General features: G+C 47.3%; 2 protein-coding genes and 1 pseudogene across 2 annotated transcripts in view; 1 reads left to right on the forward strand and 2 right to left on the reverse strand.

The window, feature by feature from the left end:
* The first annotated feature begins 485 nt into the window (after positions 1 to 485).
* LOC147463142 (villin-2-like) overlaps positions 486 to 20274 on the forward strand; it is a 31643-nt gene continuing 11854 nt past the window's right edge. Inside the window, exons 1-3 of the mRNA XM_086487480.1 lie at positions 486 to 720; positions 1325 to 1413; positions 1522 to 1621. Coding sequence (XP_086343606.1) covers positions 1358 to 1413; positions 1522 to 1621 — 156 coding nt within the window. The 5' untranslated portion in view covers positions 486 to 720; positions 1325 to 1357. The remainder of the gene's footprint in view (positions 721 to 1324; positions 1414 to 1521; positions 1622 to 20274) is intronic.
* Positions 11900 to 13412, reverse strand: LOC147463143 (uncharacterized). The gene is made up of 2 exons (XM_086483010.1): positions 13380 to 13412; positions 11900 to 13312 (listed from the first exon to the last, which is right to left on the reverse strand). Exons 1-2 carry the CDS (start codon positions 13410 to 13412, stop codon positions 12566 to 12568), a joined length of 780 nt encoding a protein of 259 aa, XP_086339136.1. The 3' UTR covers positions 11900 to 12565.
* On the reverse strand, positions 14178 to 17174 carry LOC147463144 (uncharacterized; annotated as a pseudogene).

Consider the following 20274-nt stretch of genomic DNA (forward strand, 5'->3'; position numbering starts at 1 on the left):
ACCCTTGATTGGACATATGCTCACTCACACACACACACACACACATGAGAAAGGGAGGGGGTAAGATGCCCAAAATCTAAATCTAATGCACGTCTTTGAGGTGCAGGTGCAACACAGAGTGGAGGGGGGAGGGGTAAGGCTATGGTCACACGAGGCTTAGTTTTCTGTTAGTTGAGCCGGCAAAGTCTGACGCGAGGCAGCTTTTCATAGGCATCCACCGGCATAGTACGCTAACTATGCCTAAAAAGGCATAGTCACACAACTATGCCCACCCATTGCCGGTCAATGCCAACTTTCTCTCTCCTACTTGTGCTTTGCACTTTCTCTCTCTACCTGCTGCCGACGGTCCTCGCGCTGAACTCATGTCAGAGGAGCCTCGCGTGACCATGCCCTAATTTATAACAACTACGGTCTACCCCGCTCCCTGTGGGGGACCCTTAGGCAAAAATCTGTCGGTGGTAGTGCTGTGAATGATGGAGGGCATTGGAGGGATAATAAGTTGAGGTTGACCAACAATTTCAATGCATGGGCGTTCTCACGTTTCCGCATTTACACACAGACACTCCGCACAGGCTCTCTCTCTCTCCTGTCTCTCTTTTCTGTCACATTCACACACACTCTTAAAAGAGCGCATTTTCCGCTTTCATTGTCGTCGAAGCTGCGGTTTGCAGACCAACAGTAGCGTTCAGCTCAGTCATCAGGGGTCAAACAAAGGTTAAGGTTGGCTCCCGCAGGCCATTTACACATTTTTCTCTCTGCCCATCAAACTATACACATGGATTCGGTAACAGATTTATTGGCACAAAACACCCATGTATTAGTTTTGCGTAGATCGACGATGAACAGAAGAACTGAAATGAAATCATTACACATTTCGATAAGTGTGTAACTTCTGTAATGTTTTCTTTGGATTAGTTTGCTTTAGATCGATGAAGAACAGAAAAATATGCATTGACATTGATGCACATTTTGATTAATGTGGGACTTTTGGGGTTTGGAAAGTATGAACACCTTGGCATAGATCAGCAGAGAACTTGACGATTTCAATCGGCATCATTGCGCAATTTGATTACTCTGTGACTTCTGGGTTCTGTACGTAATCTTCAAAATGAAGTTTCATGCATATTGATGGCATTGTTAGGTTGTTTGTATTGAGTCAACTTCCTTGCATGGGTCTATGGACCAAACTGTCATCGAGAAAAACAATGACAAATTCCCTGAATATGGTTGTAGAGTATCATCTATAGTAGTCATGAAAGTGTCAGAGATTACTGGCTGCAGGCCCGAGGGGTTGAGCTTCTGACCAGCTTGCAACTTGGTGCAGGTGAATATTCGGTTGTGGCCATATTTGCAATAAATGGCGTCTCCAACAGTGGTTGTAGATCCTGCATTTGAAGGGGCAGGCCAGACACCGTAATCTATTCATCGTCTATATGGTTCCTATTAAGATTGATTTTAAGATCAACTGAATCTCGAAGAGCATAATCTATGCCTGCTTTTGATTCCTTAAAGCGATTGCAGTGGATTGGAAGTCTGGCGGATTGAAAATTTCCAACCTGTTCGAGTACCAGAGTCTGATGTCGGGAAGTTTTACTCCGGAGACTCTTACATTGTCTTGAAGGTATCTTTCACCTTTTTCAAGCTTTCTCCAGCAGGAGTTGTGATTGATACTAATCACTCAACTAATCAAATAAGAAACTGAGCGAACTAATCATAAACTGAACAAGACCAATAGCAATGGAGACAATGGCAAATGAGTAATCTTCTAGAAATAATTGAGTACAAATGACTACTTCAAGAGAGTTGTGCATACAATGAACTCCATATGAGTGAGCTTTTATAGATGTTCAAGAGGTGAGTAGGGTCTGATTGCCTAGATTAGGGGAATGCTCTCTAAGAGATGGTTTGCCCATGGAGCCTTAAAACTGTAACAGGAGTTGCCATCAGAAGTGAACGGTGCCTCGAAGTGTCAACACCACATTTGCACTACAACCTGCAAAAAATCTTTAGTTTTTTGTTGTTTCTGGCCTGTTTTGATCTGGCTTGCTTCAGTGAAACTTGTGGGGATTTAGAAAGGCTTCTGTAAGCAAGGGATTAAATTCTGACAAGTCAGCAGTCAAAATAAATAGTCTCCAGACAGAGGCAGGCCAAAGGTTCGATATGGTGAGCGATGCCAATGAAGTACTGCCCATAGCATCTCTTTTAATGCGTTTAATTGCCTTGCATGGCTGTCTATGCACCTATCAACATATTTAGCTATCTTGTGAGCATTTTTTAGATAGGACACTGTGAGGAATGGGGAATGCGATACGAGTGTAGCAAATGGACAGTTAATTGAAAAAGTTAGAGAACACTTTGTTAATGGTAATCAAGTCACAAAATTGACTGCTCTACAAACAACGGTAAGAGGAGCTGAACATTATTCTAACTTATTGGTTTCCTAAAGCTGGTCCTAAGAGAGTGGTAGCTCAATGAGGGCAGGTACAACAAAGTGCAATATTACCTAAGTGCCTCAAGTGGAGTCTGTGTGCTACTTTCCTTCACTGCACTTTGCTATCTTGTTATAATGTAGTGTTTCTCATAGTGAACTGGTCGTTCTTTGTTAAGAGTAGAGATGGTGTGAGCTCGCAGCTTTAATAACTGTAGAAAACAAAGCTGAAACCTGGGGCGGTACACCATGTGGATATATTTTGATTAAAGAATTCCGTGGAGGATGTAGAGTATTCTCAAAATATCACATCGTTGGTCCAGCATAATTGTCAAGATTTTCAAATTGCAGTGGCTATTCTGAACCAGGTAGGACGAGTTGTTGGGTCTTGGGATTGTCCTGGCTGAACTTCACTTTAAAAGTCTCGAAGCTGTAATGTCTCTCAAAACCTGCTAATTATTATGCCTCTGCAATGATTTGTGGACGCCAATTTGGTTGAATGGGCTATGGTATGTTTAACGAATATGGCTTGTGTGCAACTTTGGTGCTGTAGGGGTGCCTAAGGTTTTTAATGTCAGTGTTGGATCCTTCTCCTGTGTTGGGTGTCTGCTGCATAATGATGTGAAAGCCTTTAGAAACCCACATTACCTTTGTACATCGTGGGCTTTATGATGATTTGTTATGTCCTGGCTTTACTCCTCTACAAGATTCCATTTGGAGCTATTTATCTGCTTGAGATTATGCATCTGAGTTTGTTGGTGAGGGCTTGTCTTGGGACTTGGAGCCGTGTGTGGAATTCTTCTGCCACGATTCTTCCACAATTCTATGCCACAAGATCCCTTTCGTAGTCTCCTATGTTGGCTGGGGGTTTCCCCCTTAAGTTTTCCCTTCATGTATATCTCAGGGGTTTGTCACTCCAGTAATCTTGTACTAGCAAACTAATTTTTTGTTTTTAAGTTACGGCTTCGGCCTTGGTCATATGACTTCAGCCTCACATTGGCTTTGTCTCATTTTATAACTTCAACCATGTACATCCCATGGGAGTCAGTGCATATATGTGCATAATCTAGTATTGGATTTAGTAGCTTGCTGTTCATCAGTAAATCAGCCCTGTTTTGTGTGTGTGTGTGTGAGAGAGAGAGAGAGAGAGAGAGAGAGAGAGAGAGAGAGAGAGAGAGAGAGAGAGAGAGAGAGATGAAATGAAATGTTATATTAACTGTCTTCAAAAGGCCAAAACGACCTATGAGACCAAATTGATACAATCTTTGTGGATCTAATCCAATGTCTGGGTACAAAAATAAAAATGAAGTGAAGTAAAGTGAAAGACTAAAATCATCATCATCATCATCAGTGCCCGAGGGTGCCCAGCATCGGGCATTGTCCGAGAAAGTACTGCATTGGTCGTTGAAGAGCTTTGTCAATGTCCTTACCCTCTTTGTTCAATTGAGTTATTCAAGGTTTGAAGTGATAGTGTTCCAAAATTGTAGTTGTCTTTGTGTTTCTGTATGATCTCTTCTTGGAAGTGATTACGTTGACTAAGCAGTTCTTTTTGTAGTTTTGGGGTACATCCAGTTCCGTCGTGCGTTTAGGTTTACAACACATTTGACAAAGGAGAGATGCCCGTCTCTATGTGTTTGGGACTTTTTTCTCTTATAGCGAAGATACATCGTATCTCCTAGAGTTGAGCCGATCACTCTCATGTCTTTCGTGTATAAGATCTTTGCTCACATGATTTGTACACGCTTGAAACCCTTTATGCCCGATCTCATTCATGCTTCATAGACAGATTTTGTGCAGTATCGATGTTTTTTGGATAACATCTTCACTTTCTTTGAGGCAATCGAGTGAGTTTGTCAGATAGATCAGCCTGTAGTGCCTCCACCCACTTAATCTGCAGCACCATGCCTCCCTGTCACCCACCCCAACCCACCCATCACCCACCCTCACCCATGCCACTCCATTCTCTCCACCTCACACATTGTAGTCACACTTAAGTGCAAAATCAGCCCCGTCAATACACATGCGCCAAGAGCCATCCTTCTTTTGCACTAGGAGCACTGGGGAGCCTTCTCTAAAAGCTCCTCAACCTGGCCCATAATCTCTTTCTGCATGCTGCACTGACCCTATAGGGAGGTGTGTTTGGTGGGCTACACCTTGGCACCAAATCTATCGCATGGTCCTTAGGCCTCTCCGGTGGCAATTGTGATGGTAATGAATCAAAAAAACAATCATTAAACTCGCAAAAAGGCTGACCTTTCTTTATTTAACACAGATAAATTTGATTGACAATTATCTGAAACATCACGTGCAAAAATCAAGTACACAGAAAGATGATAGTTAATTACAGAAGTGATAGCCAAAGCTAATACAATAGGGAAAGACTCCCCTTTGAGCTTTACATCCAAAACATGAATTTTACCTCTATGTTGAAGGTGATCTTTTTGTCACAGACATCTGGCACGTCATGTGTTCGGAACATCCACGGAATTCCCAACAGCGCATCGCACCCTTCCAATGGCATGATATAGAACTCTTCTGTGTCCACATACGAGTGAATATGCAGACGCAACTTTCCAATGATGGGAGTAACGCCAAGACATGCCAACCCTGCCTCTACCGTTTACCTCATCTCTTGAGCACTGATGCCCAGCTTCTCAGCTAACTCTGGTGAGAAAAAGTTTGCTTTGGCACCTGGATCAAAAAAGAAAAGTGTTGTCTGGTGTTTGACTTTACCTCATGCTCTGCATAACTCATTGGCATCAGTGCTTGGCTTGTCACCCACCATGTCTGGCAGTAAACCTTCTGTGGGCTTGGGCTTCTTTCCTTTCTTATCCTCTTCATCATCTGAGTCGGTCTTTTCCTTTGTGGCCAATCTGTAGCAAGTGATCAGGTTGCTCGCATATAAAGCATTTACTCTCAACCATCAAGACCTTCTTTTCCTCGAGCAACTTATGCACAAAAGGCTTCCTTTTCTGCTTCTTTGCCTGCGCTCCAGAAGTCCCGACTGAGTCCTTATCCTTGTTGACCTTTTCTGACCCTTGTGACGCTTCAGGAGCCGTTTTCACAAAGGGCATCTTTGCTGAATTTTTCTTTTGTTGCCCCCCTTTCACGTTGCTCAAACCCATTGTCCTCTCCCTTCAACAAGGCAAGACCAGTGTTGGCAACTTCCATAAGCTGAGTGAGGATAGCCACTCTGTTCTTTGTACAGTAATTTCGAAGCCCTTTAGGTAGCCCACAACAATACTTCTCAATCTGCTATGTCAGTGGCACAAACTTGTAGGAGGTTACCGAGAGCAACGCTTTACAAAACCTCCGATTGTACTCCTGTAGGCTCTTGCAAGTAGCCGCAATGAGTTGGTGCCAATCTGTCATGACATCGGCTTCAAATTCATTTGAAAGCCATGCAGATGCAAACATTTGTTTAAAGTATACCCATGTGGCGGGTGCCTGTCCTTGGATCGACAATGTCGTCCACCATGTAAGCGCATTGTCTTTCAAGAAAGTGGCAGCTTTCCTGACCTTAGAGGCCTCTGTAAAATTCCCTCCCGCATAAGCTGTATCAAACTGCTGGAGGAAAGTAAGAGCCTTTGCCTTATCCTCAAAGCCGTTGAAAGTGCTAAACTTTACAGTTGCACCACCTTCTTTGTAAGCTTTTGGCTTTCCCAGTGCCCCCAAATTGTCACAAGGAATTGTCTGCAACATGGCACTGTAGTAGAGATCATCGGCATCCCTTGGCCATTGACATTTTGCATCGTAAGTGCCGTATCTTGTTGCTGTCCAGAAAAACCAGCCATGCCAAAATTGCCCCGTGGCACCCCAAACCGGCCGTGATTGCTCTGAAATCCTTGGTGCATGCCGATATTACCATACAAGGGTTGGCATCATGCCTTGCATACCCCCAAACATTGTTCGTGGCATATACTGTTGGTTTCTAGGCGCATAACCAGCCATATTTTGGAACACAGATCCACCCCTGAAATACGCAGGATGTATCGTGGGTGGTGGAAAAACTTGATGCATTGCCTGGAAACTGGTTCCCTGTCCATTTAATGCAACATGTGGACTCTGAAAGTTGGCGGGCTGAACTGGCTAAACCTGTGGAATTGGCGTCCTAACCATCTGTTCATGGACGAAAGGAACCTGTCTTGGAGCCCCTGACTCCGCAACGTGCGAGTGCTCCCTATCTTGTTGGGACGCATGAAGTACCTGGGCTTGAGCCTCATGGGGCTCTACTGGCTGTGTGAGTTGCCTTGTCTACTGTGGCACTGGTGGCGCTTGCAAAAACTCTATAAACCTTGGATTTTGCACTAGTCGAGAAAACACATTCACAGCGGCAACCAACTGAGTCCTGAACGCATCATCTTCAAGTTGCCCAGTCATAAAGCCTTGCACTGGTGGAGCATTTATATCAACAAGAGGTACAGGAAAACGTGGCCGTGAACACTCTCCACCCTCAAAGTGTAGGAATTGCCTGCCTGTCCTGTGAAGAGGAACCGTCTTCCATAATGCCTTTCCCTTTGTCGGCCATAGTGTAATCCCGTGTTCCTATACTCTGAGTCTTCGCCGCAAACCAACCGAGGCTCACTTCTTGAGGAAAAAGTGATTCTATCTCGGCGACTGAACCATGTAACCGGCCCGTAGGGCGGTAGACTTTGGCTTTCACTCGAAACTTTACTTTAGACTTTAGGACACAGAGAAACTTTGCAAATAAAACCTGTAACAGGAATTGACACTTCAAACACACACGGCTTGGAAGCTAGAGCGCTACCAAGCAGACGCCGACACCTGTTGTTCCCAAAGATTGGCACCCCTTTCTGTATTTCTTTATTGTTATTGCGAATAAACAACCCGAACACTTTTACCTATCTTTCACCAAGTTGTCCAAACCTGTCCATGGCTGTAATTGCAGGTTTTTGACCCAATTTTGCCAGCATAATGGTGCAAAACCCTGTGTAGGACAAAAGTACATGTCAAGGACACTTTCCCTTGTGGTTAGGAAGCTTTCCAATGAGCTGCAGGTCAATTTCAGCGCGTTGTAATTCCCTGTTTTAACACTGTTAGGTGCCCAAAGCCTTGTTTAAGCATCTCGAGGCTCCCCGGCGTTGTCCTGCAGTTTAGGTACGAAACCCTAAACCTGCAGAAAAACACAGCAGGTTATAATTCTCTGTTGTGGATTGTTTTGGGGGGAGCAAGCACGCCTACGCGTGTCCAAGGTGCTCCCGCATGCAATGGAACAGTTCTCCTTTGAAAAAGATGAGTTTCCATGCGAGAAAACTCTTTGTTTTTGCAATCCTTTGCAATGGAACTGTGCGTACCTGTGGGGGATTAGCAATTAGCTAATCCGGTTCTTGTTCAGAAGGCTCTTGCCTTGGCAAACGTGCATAAACCCTCATAATTGTACATGGTCAACTGAGTAGCCCATCTAGTTGGGCATTACCATATGTGCCAAAGGGGAGAGAGAGATGCACGAGAGCAAATTGTCGTGCTACATAGAGCAAGGGAGAAGGTAAGCTTTCCATTAAAGGTGTGATCACCTGCACCCACTACTCACACACACTCTGTAGTCACACTAAAGTGCAAAATCAGCCCCCCTCAAAAATGGGCGCCCCCTCCAGCTGATGGATCTGGCAATTTGTTGCAGTCGCCATGCGTCTCGTTTGCCTCTTTAGAGTTAATTCCTAGTACCCACTGACTTATAAGTGTAGCGAGGGAGCCTAAAGGCCTTTGGGCTGAGCCTAGACACCCTTTTACTGCTCGGATTCCAGTGTCGATTGACCGGACGATGTCGTGGCGGCCTTCCCTTCCCAACTGCGGGTGAAACTCTCGGCCGTCGATCGTTTCACACTGGCTATGCAATGTCCGGCCATTTGTGACTTCAAAAAGAGGGTCCCAAAAGTTAAATAAAAATCATCGGAAAGAAACCAACAATTAAGGCTAGTAGTTGCCACGTTCTCGTGACAGAATCTGTTCTTGATGGTGATTTTATTGAGAGCTCTATAGTCAATGCACATTCTCCAAGATCCGTCTTTCTTTAGGACCAATAAAACCCTTTTCAAGAAGATCTTTCACTTGGTTCTGTCAAAGTCGACGTTGCGGAAGCGGGGAGAGAGAGAGAGAGAGAGAGAGAGAGAGAGAGAGAGAGAGAGAGAGAGAGAGAGAGAGAGAGAGAGAGAGAGAGAGAGAGAGAGAGAGAGAAATGAAATGAAATGAAATGTTATATTAACGTCTTCAAAAGGCCATAGTGACCTATGAGACCAGAAAGTTACAAGGTGGTGGATCTGATACAAAGTCAGAGTAACAAAATAACCTAATCAACAATACAAAACAAAGATATATATTATGGGATTCTAGATAGGTCGATGTGAGCTAAGCCGAAAAACTAAGAAAAACTGGGCGGCTAGTTGGGATAGCTGAATCACAAAAGATCTAGCATCGGTCGTTGGCGAATCTCATCAATTTCCTCCATGGTTAGTAGTCTGACTGGGCGTCGTGTATGCCTGTCCAGCGTGCTCTGAATCTTTTGACGTAGCCTCCGTCGATGCTGTGTAGTCTTGCGCAGTCGTGGGCGCCTGGATTTCCCCAGTTCAATCGCTCGGTCAATCAATGTGCCTCTGGTGTGAGACGGGGGGAAGCTCTGCTGTGGGAGTGGCTCTTGCGGCTATCTCGTGTCTGCTCTGAAGAAGTCTGTAATCCGTCTTTGAGACTGGTTAGCCTCGCCATTCATCAGGCTCTCTCTGTGTTTGCGCAGCTCGAGCAAGAACAAACCCAGGCATCTTTGATCTTCGTATCCCATTACTCTTGAGAGTGGTCCAAAACCCTCTCTGAACAAGCAATGGAAGGGGCCTCGTATCTCGTATTAGACGGGGCAGTGGCATGTATAATGCAGCTCTGTCTCAGGTTCCATGTCACACAAGGGGCATGTCTTGGCCTCTGTTGGTACTCCGCTATATCTCCCGGTTTCAATCCGCAGTTGGTGAGACGATGTGCGTAACTGGCCAATAGCACACCGTATCCCATGAGACAGGTGGGTATCCATGTATCTGGGTCTCATCACAAAACCATCTTCCCTAAGCTGGAGAAGGTGGTCTCTGTAGAAAGCCATCTTCGTGCCCAGTTCTTGCGCTGGTTGTACCCATGTCCTCCTGGTGTCTAGCTGGGTCAAGTCTTGGCGGATGAGCTTGGTGATCTCCGACTGTGTGAGAATGAGAGATGGTGCACCCAATGAGTACTGGAATGGTGGCACCTTGTCTATGCTAAACCCATGCGCCTGAAACCATGATGTCATCTCCCCATACCAGCATGTTGTATCTCCTTGTATGGCTAACTGTCGAGAGGACTCAAGTGCTATGTGGGCATATCTGTCTTTGGGAAGTTCCCATGTGCGGTTTATGAAGGAGACTGATCTGGTGAGCGCCTCTACCACTAGTGGGGGGGCCGCCAGCTCTGCTCGGATAATGGCCCGTGGTACTGATGCCTTGGCTCTAATGAGCCGCAAGATCATAGAGACGAGAGGCTTCTCCATGTTCCCCCATCCGTCTGTGCGACCCGGCCTCCCGTGGTGATCCAATGAAGGTCCCCATATCTCAGCCCCATAGAGCAATGCTGAGGCCACCAAGGTGTCAAAGAGCCAGAGCTTTGTCCGGGGTTCCTGAAACTGAACCTGCGAACACATCCTCTCCAATCTACCCAATGTTGCGTGGGCTCTAGTCAGTCTGGTCTCTGCTGCTCTTCTGAGTGAGAATGTGGGTCCAGTAAAAACCACTCCAAGGTAAGTGTAAGCGTCTGTGTACTCCGCAGTCTCCTAGCCGTATGTGAATGTAGGTGCTGATCTCCTGATCCATTGTGGGGTGGTATTAAACACCATAACCTTGGTTTTACCAAGGTTGACAGACAAACCACTTTCGTGGGCAAACGTATGCAAAGCATCCAATTGGCGTTGCATTCCCTCTGGGGATTCGGAGATCAACACAATATCGTCCGCATATAACAAAAGTGGAATCCATGTCCCTGCCAATTGTGCACCTTTATCCCCGTCCCTGTCAATGTAGTCAGAAACCTCATCCGCATACATACTGAAAAGAGTAGGAGAGAGCGGGCAACCCTACTTCACCCCAATAGTGGAGTGAACCGGTATTGAGAGTCCCTCCGGGGTGCGTACATGCCCTACTACTGATCTGTATAATGCCATGATCTCCCAAATGAGCTCTGTGGGTACACCCATTTCTTGTAATCCGCGCATCAGTCTAGCTCTGGGTACCATGTCGAAAGCTTTGCAGAAGTCCACAAAGCTACAATAGATCCGTCTCCCATGAGATCTGCCTTCCTTGATGATGGCCCTGAGTGTTAGGATATGGTCAAGAGTAGAGAAGCCTCTCCTGAATCCTGCCTGCCCAGTTGCACGCATTCCTTCCCTCTCTGCCCATCTACTCAACTGTTGCTCAAGAATGGATACATACAACCGTGCCAGTGTGTGCCCGATCATAATATTGCGATAATTCCCAGGCTCCATGGGGTCTCCTGATTTGAAGATAGGTACGATCGTAGATAGGCTCCAAGTGTCCGGTAGGTCCTCACACATGGCACAGTTAAACATAACTGCTAGAAGCTCTGCTAGTAGGTCTTTGGCATGCATGAAATGCTCAGCTACTAGGCCCTCATGATCATATGCTCTCCCAGTCTTCATCCTGTCAATAGCTTTCTTCACCATCTCAACGGTGAAAACGACACATGTATGTGGGCATGGGTCGGGGGGGTTGGGGAGGGGCGGCTGTTCAGGTATTGTGTACAAAGATGATGCGTACTGACCCTAGGTGTCTGTGGAGGAAATAGCAGGGGGGGGACTGCTCATGAAAGAGCCGCCACGCCTCACGCGAGTCTTGACTCATGAATAGCTGATATAGATCCTGCTTGAGTCGGGCCAAAAAAGCCCTCTTCTTCCGCCGCACCAGGCGTCGAAAGTCCATCTGTGACTGTTTGTGAGTGACGTCCCCCAACAACACCTCCCTCTGAAGTCTGGTTGTAGTCTGGCGGCACTCCTCATCGTACCAGCTGTTCTGAGGCATGCTCGCAGATCGGCGGCTCTGCTCAGACTGGGTGTGTGGGTATCATTTTGCTGCTGCCTCATGTAATGTCTGTGTGAGTATAGTAGTTAGCTCCTCCAGAGGTCGCCCCGGGTCCTCTGTGCATAGGCGTCTGTAGATTCGGTCCATGTATACAGAGTCCGTCTCCCTTGTGGATGTGTAGCGAGTAGGGGCTGCTACTCGTGGCGTGTGTGCTACACTGAATTGGAAAGAGATGGTCATTGACACCAGAGCATAATCCACTGCCACCCCGATCGGTCTGGGCCCAACTGTGAGATCCTGGATACTAGAGATGAGATTCGGTTGTGCCATGACATAGTCCACCGTGCTGGCTCCATGTCTGTGTGGGAAGCATGTGAAACCTCCCGCAGCAGGAAATCTCTGTAGGCCGTTCAAGATGGCCAATCCATGTGCAATGCCCATGTCTATTAGGTGTCGCCCATACTCAATATATTCCATATCGTGCGATAGTCTGGAAAGGCCCGTATCTGCCACATCTATCTCTCTTAGCATCTCCTCTGAAGTATCATAAAACACTGCCTGGTGATGGGCAGTCCTATCATTGAAGTCCCCGAGGATGATAATGTCATCGTCCCTAGAGAACTCCCATATGTCATCATCCAAAATAGAGAAAGGGGATTGTCCCCTAGGTGGTGCATAAACTGATGTACTCGGGGGAAAGTAACAAATAGCTAGATAGAGGTATCTGCCTGTCTCTGCTTTCAGTCTCACCCACATGTACCTGGCCTGCTCGTCCCTGCGGGCTATATGTATCACGGGCTATATGTATCAGTGGCTGCAGATCCTCTCTAAATAACATTGCCACTCCTCCCGAGCCCCGCCCTCTGTGCTCTGAGCGTGTCTCCTGTCTGTAGGCTGTCTCCCACCTATATCCATTGATGTGAGGCATGGATGGCCCCGGGGCTTGGTGTGTCTCAGAGTAGAAGATGATGTCTCTTCCAGTAGAGCTATCCTCAAAAGCACCCACATCAAGACGCATAGATCCATTGCAATTCGAGGCAGCTACTTTGAGTGTGGTCCCATAAGTCTCGCACCGTCATGTGGAGCGTCGCTCCAGTATTACTACTTTTCCGTCTCGGTAGAAAGCGATCTTACCTTTCCCCCTTGCCGCTCTAATCTTCGGCATTACTTCCTGCATATGAGCGATCTGCGAGAGGGTGAGATCGTCCCCGAGAAAGATGCCAGTCTCCTTAAGAGTTGGTCTTTTCTTCAAGAAAGACTTCTTTGCTTCCATGGAGGGAAAACGGAGGATGAGTGCTCTTTCTTTTGAGGTTTCTCCACTGCCTCCATTTTTCTTTATGTTGCCCACCCTCCATGCCCTTGTGTGTGTCGGCTCATGAATCCCCATCAGGGCTATGAGTTCTTTTACTTCTTCGTCCACATTGCCTTTGTCTTTAAGACCGCAAATTCTCACATGTAAAGTGCACACCCTTCTCCTCTGCTCCTCCTCTAGTGTCTGGTTAATGATGTTGTTGGGTGTGGACATGGGCGTTATCTCCTTGTCTTTCCCTTTCTTGGCCACCTTGATCCATTTCTCGGCTTCGTCCGCCTTCTGTTGGGTTTTGGTAAGAACATCCACCCAAGACGTCGTCACTTCTTTGTGCTGTTCTTCTCCCTCTTTGATGGCCCGTACTTGTTCCTTGATCGTGTTGATTTCTTCAATTATTGAGGGTTGCAGCTCGCCCTCTTCCAGTGTGTTTCTTGATCGGGCTTCGGCGAGTTCTTTCTTGAGTGACGCGATCTCTTCCTCTTGGGTCGTCACTCGGCCTTCCAGCGTGCTTATCTTGCTCTCTTAGATCAGCACACGTCCTTCGAGAATGTTTATTGTGCCCCAGAGATTGTGGTTCAACTTGGTGATGGTCTCCGTCGTTTCCTCTTTGCATTTTCGAATGGCATCCTCTAGGGGGGTCGGCTTTATCGTTTGTTTTCCTCATGCTTGATCGCTGTCCGCAAGGGGGGGGTTTAGATGCACGTATGCACCCACACTAGCAGCGGTCTCGGCGAGTGGTAGAGCGGAGGCGGTACGGCCCGGGGGTGAAAACGTTAGTTACGAGAGAGAGAGAGAGGGGGGGTGTGGGAATGGGTATGGTAGATATACGGCCCGGGGGTGAAAACGGTAGTTACGAGAGAGAGAGAGAGAGAGGGGGGGGGAGGGGGTTTGGGAATAAGTATGGTAGATAGAGTGGGGGGAAGGGGCCACGAGAGAGAGAGAGAGAGAGAGGGAGGGGGGGGGGTGGGAATAAGTATGAGTGGGGGAGCCGGGGGCGGGAAAAAAAAAAAAAAAAAAAGTTGACGTCCTACGCGTAGAGGATGGACGTCCTACGCGTGAAAGAAAATTGGAGGGAGGTGTGGGGGGGGGGGGGGGGGGGAAGACATGCTACGCGTAGGAAAGGGGGGGGAGACATGCTACGTGTAGAGGTTGGGGGGCTAGGGCAGCGTGCGAGCAGGGCAGGGCGGCGGGGGTGCAGGACGACGGGCGCACGGGGCAGAGGCGGGGGTGCAGGGCTGTGGGCGCGAGGGCAGAGGCGGGGGGACAGAGCGCAAGCCAGGCAGCAGCGTGCGCAAGCAGCGAGCAGCACAGAGAGAGGCTCAGTAGCGCGTGGGGTTGCAGTCGGGCATAGTGGCGCGCCGGCAGGGGCAGGGGCAGGTGCGGGGGCAGAGATAGATAGATAGATTGAATTATCGTCCACGGAGGTCAGATATGACCCATGGGACCAAAAACAAAACATTACAACCAGTTCTTCTAAGTGCGGGCAATCGATACATATCAGTTAAGGACTGAGGGTCCATCAAAAGAAAAATAAAAGCCTAAGGAGAGGTCCTATGGGGTAGGGGCCAGTTTAGGCGTTTGAAACTCCTGAATGATGGCCTTCCCTCCGCGGTATACTGCCCACTTGCCTTTGGCTCGTGCTTCACGCACTTTTTTCAACTCTTCACCTTTGTGCTTGACTTGTGTCGGGGTGAGTTCTTCGGTGATCCAAAATCCGGTGTCTCTAAGGAGACGCGATTGCTGGAGTAATCGGAGCCCTTCCTCCTTGTCTTTGAACTCAAGAATGGCACGTCCACTAGGTGTGCGCTTGGTGTTGAACTTGTTGACGATACATTCCACCGGATCGTAGTCGATATGGACCGGTTTAAGAGTTTCGTTGAGGAGGTCGATTAACTTGCAGAAGTCTTGTTGGCACTCATCCCATGCTTGGGGCAGCCCTCCAATGCGAAGCTTGAGGGCATTCTCTTCTTGAAGCTAACGCTCCCGCAATTCTGTCTTCACACAAGTTTCCACTTTGGCGAGTGCAATCGTATGAGCTTGAGTGACCTTTTCTTCGACTTCCTTCACCTTGTCTGTTGTGAGGCCGATCATGGAGTCAAATCGTGCCTCGAGCGTGCTAAGGCGCGCTTTGAGGTCGCGGTTTTCTTCCATGACCATGTCGAGAGCAGCTTGCAATTGTCCGATGCGGTCTGTCTTGCTAGGAGCTGCGAGGACAGCGGCAAAGCTAGCCCGTGCTCTCCCCGATGTTTTGGGGCTGTTGGTGGCCATCTTCTCGCTTGCTGGAGGCTTTGGTGAGAACATGTTCTCGGAGCTCTTGAAAACTTGAAACAAGTTCACCTTCTTGTTGAGGGTGTGAGTCGAAAACTGTTCAAAAACAGAGACCTAGCTCGAAAACCAGAGACCTGAGGGGTGCTCTGTGTAGGCGGGAACAGAGGCTTTTTAATTTAAGTTAAAGCCTTAGGGTCGGCAGCAAATGTGCTTGCTGTATAGTCGGCAAAGAAGCGCTCTGTGTAGTCGGCAGTTGTATAGTCGCGTCGGCAACAAAAAATCTGTGTTGTATGCAGAGAAGCCTCAGGCGCAATTGAATTCGACAGGAGGGCGCAGTTGAAGTCCCTTTGTGGCGGGTCGGCAGCAGCAGGCAGTGGGCTTGTATTGAGCTTGGGCCTTGGGCGGGGCTGACGCATTAACGCCCCCCCACAGGGCCGCCCTCGCCGAGGGGGAGACGAGCAGAGGAGCTTAGGGTTTCTGTGTAGTCGGTAGACGAGAGAGAGAGAGAGAGAGAGAGAGAGAGAGAGAGAGAGAGAGAGAGAGAGAGAGAGAGAGAGAGAGAGAGAGAGAGAGAGAGAGAGAGAGAGAGAGAAATGAAATGAAATGTTATATTAACGTCTTCAAAAGGCCATAATGACCTATGAGACCCGAAAGTACAAAGTGGTGGATCTGATACAAAGTCAGAGTAACAAAATAACCTAACAACAATACAAAACAAAGATATATACTACGGGGTCCTAAGTTGATCGATGTGAACCAAGCAAAAGACTCAGCAAAAAATGGGCGGCTTGTTGGGATAGCTGAATCACAAGAGATCTAGCATCGGTCGTTGGCGAATCTCATCAATTTCCTCCATGGTCAGTAGTCTGACCGGGCGTCGTGCATGCTTGGCCAGCGTGCTCCGAATTTTTTGTCGTAGCCTCCGTCGATGCTGTGTAGTTCTTCGCAGTCATGGGCGCTTGGATTTCCCCAGTTCAATCGCTCGGTCAATCCGTGTGCCTCTGGTGTGAGACGAGGGGGAGCTCTGCTGTGGGAGTGGCTCTTGCGACTGTCCCGTGTCTGCTCTGAAGAAGTCTGTGATCCGTCGTTGAGACTGCCTAGCCTCGCCATTCATCAGGCTATCTCTGTGTCTGCGCAGCTCGAGCAAGAACAAACCCAGACATCTCTGATCTTCGTATCCCATGACTCTTGAGAGTGGTCCAAAACCTTCTCTGAACAAGCAATGGAAGCGGCCTCGTATCTCGTAGTAGACGGGGCAGCGACATGTATAGTGTAGCTTTGTCTCAGGTTCCATGTTACACAAGGGGCATGCCCTGTCCTCTGCTGGTACTCTGCTGTATCTCCCAGTCTCAATCCGCAACTGGTGAGAAGATGTGCGTAACTGGCCAATAGCACATTGTATCCCATGAGACAAGTGGGTATCCATGTATCTGGGTCTCGCCACAAAACCATCTTCCGTAAGCTGGAGAAGGTGGTCTTTGTAGAAAGCCATCTTCGTGCCCAATTCCTGTGCTGGTTGTATCCATGTCCTTCTGGTGTCTAGCTGGGTCAGGTCTTGGCGTATGAGCTTGGTGATCTCTGATTGTGTAAGGGTGAGAGATGGTGCATCCAATGAGTAATGGAATGGTGGAGAGAGAGAGAGAGAGAGAGAGAGAGAGAGAGAGAGATGAAATGAAATGTTATATTAACGTTTTCAAAAGGCCAGAATGACCTATGAGACCAGAAAGTTACAATGTGGTGGATCTGATACAAAGTCAGAGTAATGAAAATGACAAAATAAAATAAAATGACATAATAAAATGCTATGGAATCCGAAACAGCTAGGTGTGAAACGCTAGGTGGGATAGCTGTAACCGGCCTGTTCAATCCAAAAAGGGCGGTAGACTTTACTTCAAACCTTGATTTAGCTTTCACCCATTATTAGTCGTCTATTTTACCTGTACTTTCAAGACACAACAAAGAGGAGAGGGATATAGGCTGCTAGATTGCACCTGTATGAGTAGACGGACACCAGATTGGCCCCTAACTTAGGCGCCCCTTTCGGTATTTCTTTATTGTTCAAAAGAGGGAATATACGCTGTGGTTCTTTACAAGCTGCCCCGCACAAATTCGGCTGAATTTCCACTGTTCCAACCCGATTTCCGCAGCATAACTGTACTAGAACCCTTCACAGTCAGTATTCCCACGCATTGGCCGACTTTCCCGACGCATACGGGCACTTTGCAAAACCTGGCGAGAATCTGCAGCACGCTGAATTCTCTGTTTTCAGCCCTGAAAATGCGCCAGATCGCTTGGACAGCGGTCCCCTTGCGTCCCCGAACCTCCTGGGGGTATTAGGGTCCGTTTAGGGCCAAAACCCTAAACCTGCAAAAATACACAGCAGGCTGTAATTTACTGTTTCGGGCTCCGTTTCGCATGCCGGTCGCATCCATAGCAAGTCCTCGAGCTCCCGCACCTGTAGGGCTACTTGCCCTTTGAATCGGACGAGATTTTTGGCGTGAAACCTCTCCGAATTCACCTTTACCTGCGGGGGGATTAGCCGCTAGCTAATCCAGTACTTGTGCAAGAGGCTCTTGCCTCGGCAATCGCGCATGAACCCACACAACTGTACATTGGTCAAATGAAGAGCCCACTAGAGGGGCATAACATACTGCCAAAGAGGAGAGAGAGGGAAGTGCGTAGCGTGCAGGGCATCACTCCTGGCACCGCACTGTGCATAAGAGGGAAAGCAAGCACTCCATAGCTCTTAACCTGTGACAAATCTGAAAATGAGGCTCTCCCCCTCCTAAATTCAGCGCCACTTCTTGTTGCATGAGGCAAGTGCACCAGAAGGTGCCACTTGGCACATTTACAAGCATTTTCCCGTTTCGGGGTTGCCGTATAAAAATATCCCAACCGGTTGCCCAGTTGACTTCACGACAGAGTAAGAAAATGTTCCCCTTGTCATTCCGGAGGTAATGACGTCAACACATTTTCAGGTCCCAAAATAGCAGTTCCCTAAATTTTAGGAGATGCTGCCATTGTATCTTTCTAGGTCATCCGACCCTCTTTGTACACTGCGGCCACATCCAGAACTGAAATGTAGCCTCTGTAGCAAAGGATTCCACTTTGGCTAGTCAATGACCCCACTTGGCTAACCATAGTCCTTGTCCAACCTTAGTGCTCTCTTGCCCTCAGGCCTGGACTCCCTCTGGACAGTTCCACACTAGCTATGCAATGCAGGGCAGTTAGATTTCCCGAGGGGTGTTTCCAAAAAGTGAAAGTAAATAGATAATAAGAAAGAAATCAACAAAAAGGATAGATAGTAGTCACACGCTGGTGACATACCCCCCTCTTGAAATCTCAAACGTCCTCGTTTGCATCTATGTCGTACATGCTTACTGTCAACACTGATGTATTCAACACTTGTCGACACATATACGACACATACATGCTCATTGTCAACCCTGGTGTATTCAACACCTCGTCGACTCATGTATTGCCTGCGTGTGAACCTTGTCCCAATGACATAGTGGTAGCTGCGCACTCTGCCATTGCTTTGAGTCACTAACTTTCCAATGACAAAATGGTAGCTGCACATTTTTCCACTGTCTTATAGTACACGTTGGATCCCGTAACACTTTCGAGCATACCCAAACCGACAGTTTAAGAATGCAGTTACACATGTACTCTTCAATAGAAGCAATCATGTATCCTTGACAAACTGACAAGAAATACTCACTTCTATAGCACTAACCAAGCTTTTGGACATTCCATAAGAGCAATTGCCAAACTGACAATCTGTACAGCTCTAACATTCATGTAACAGGTATTTGATTTGAGCTCACCTTAAATACCATGTACATCATTTGTTTCAGAAGCCATTGTCACACTGACAATCCATTTAGCTTTGAAACTCAAGGGGTCAAGGTAGGTTGCAAATCGAAGGCTTCCAGGTAAAGTGATAACACAGTTGGTGACTCTGTAAGTTCACCTTCTTCCATCCACTTAGCATCCATTGGTGGATAGTTTCTGAACTTTACCAAGTAACGGCTAGCAACCTTGCCTTTCACTTTCCTTTCTTTGTGTGCCAAAATCTGTTCAGGGACCAAGATCTCGTCAAGTTCCTCGACTTCCGGCTGATCTTCAGCTGGCATATCTTCTGGCACATCACCCACATAGGGTCTAAGAAGACTCACATGTAACGCATTGTGAATCTTCCAACTGTCAGGCAATTTCAGCCTATATGCAACATCACTGATTATGTCGCATACTTGAAAAGGCTCATAGTAACGCATGCTGAGCTTTGGAAACAGTCTTTCCTTGCCCTTCATCTTCTTTAACCTTGCCTTTTCAAAGCGTAAAAGCACCCAATCACCAAGTGAATATACCACTTCACGACGGTGACGATCAGCTGCTCTCTTTTGCTTTGCCTGAGTCCTTTCTAAGGCCACTTTGACCTTCTTGTACATTTCATCCATGTCCTGAACATACTTATCTGCTTCAAATATCTTGTCCTTTGTATGTAGTATGGGAGGAACTTTCTTGCCACCTTCAACTATCTCAAAGGGTGCCTTGCCAGTTGATGAATGCACTGTATTATTGTATGCATACTCCACCAATGGCAAATACTGCTCCCACTTTCCTTTATGCTCTGACACATAGCACTTCAGCAGATCTAGGACAGTAGAATTTGCCTCTTCTGACTGCCCATCTGTTTGAGGATGAAATGACGAAGAGAATTTGAGCGTGGTGCCCATATTCTCAAACAAGCCTCTCCAGAACAAACTTGTCATGCGTGGATCACGATCGCTATCAATCGACTGTGGCATGCCATGATACTTGAAAATATTGCTCATAAACAAGTGTGCCATCTGATCTGGCTTTATCTTCTTCCTGACAGGAATAAAATGAGCCTGTTTGCTGAATCTGCAAATAATGGTCCAAATACCATCGTTTCCTGTCTGCGTTCTCGGAAGAACAAAGATAAAATCCATAGCAATACTTTCCCATGGTTTATCTGGAATAGGTAGTGGTTGCAATAACCCTGGTGCCTTTTGCCTGTCAAACTTGACCTTCTGGCATATTAGGCATTCTCGCACAAAGGCATCCACATCCCTTCTCAATGTAGGCCAATAGAAGAATGTCTCAACCGCTTTAACTGTGGCATCGATACCACGATGCCCTGCATACGGTGGGACGTGACTCTCTTCCATAACTTTGCGTCG

This window comes from Adiantum capillus-veneris, chromosome 2 (assembly GCF_014529385.1).
Source record: "Adiantum capillus-veneris isolate H3 chromosome 2, ASM1452938v2, whole genome shotgun sequence".
NCBI lineage: Eukaryota > Viridiplantae > Streptophyta > Polypodiopsida > Polypodiales > Pteridaceae > Adiantum > Adiantum capillus-veneris.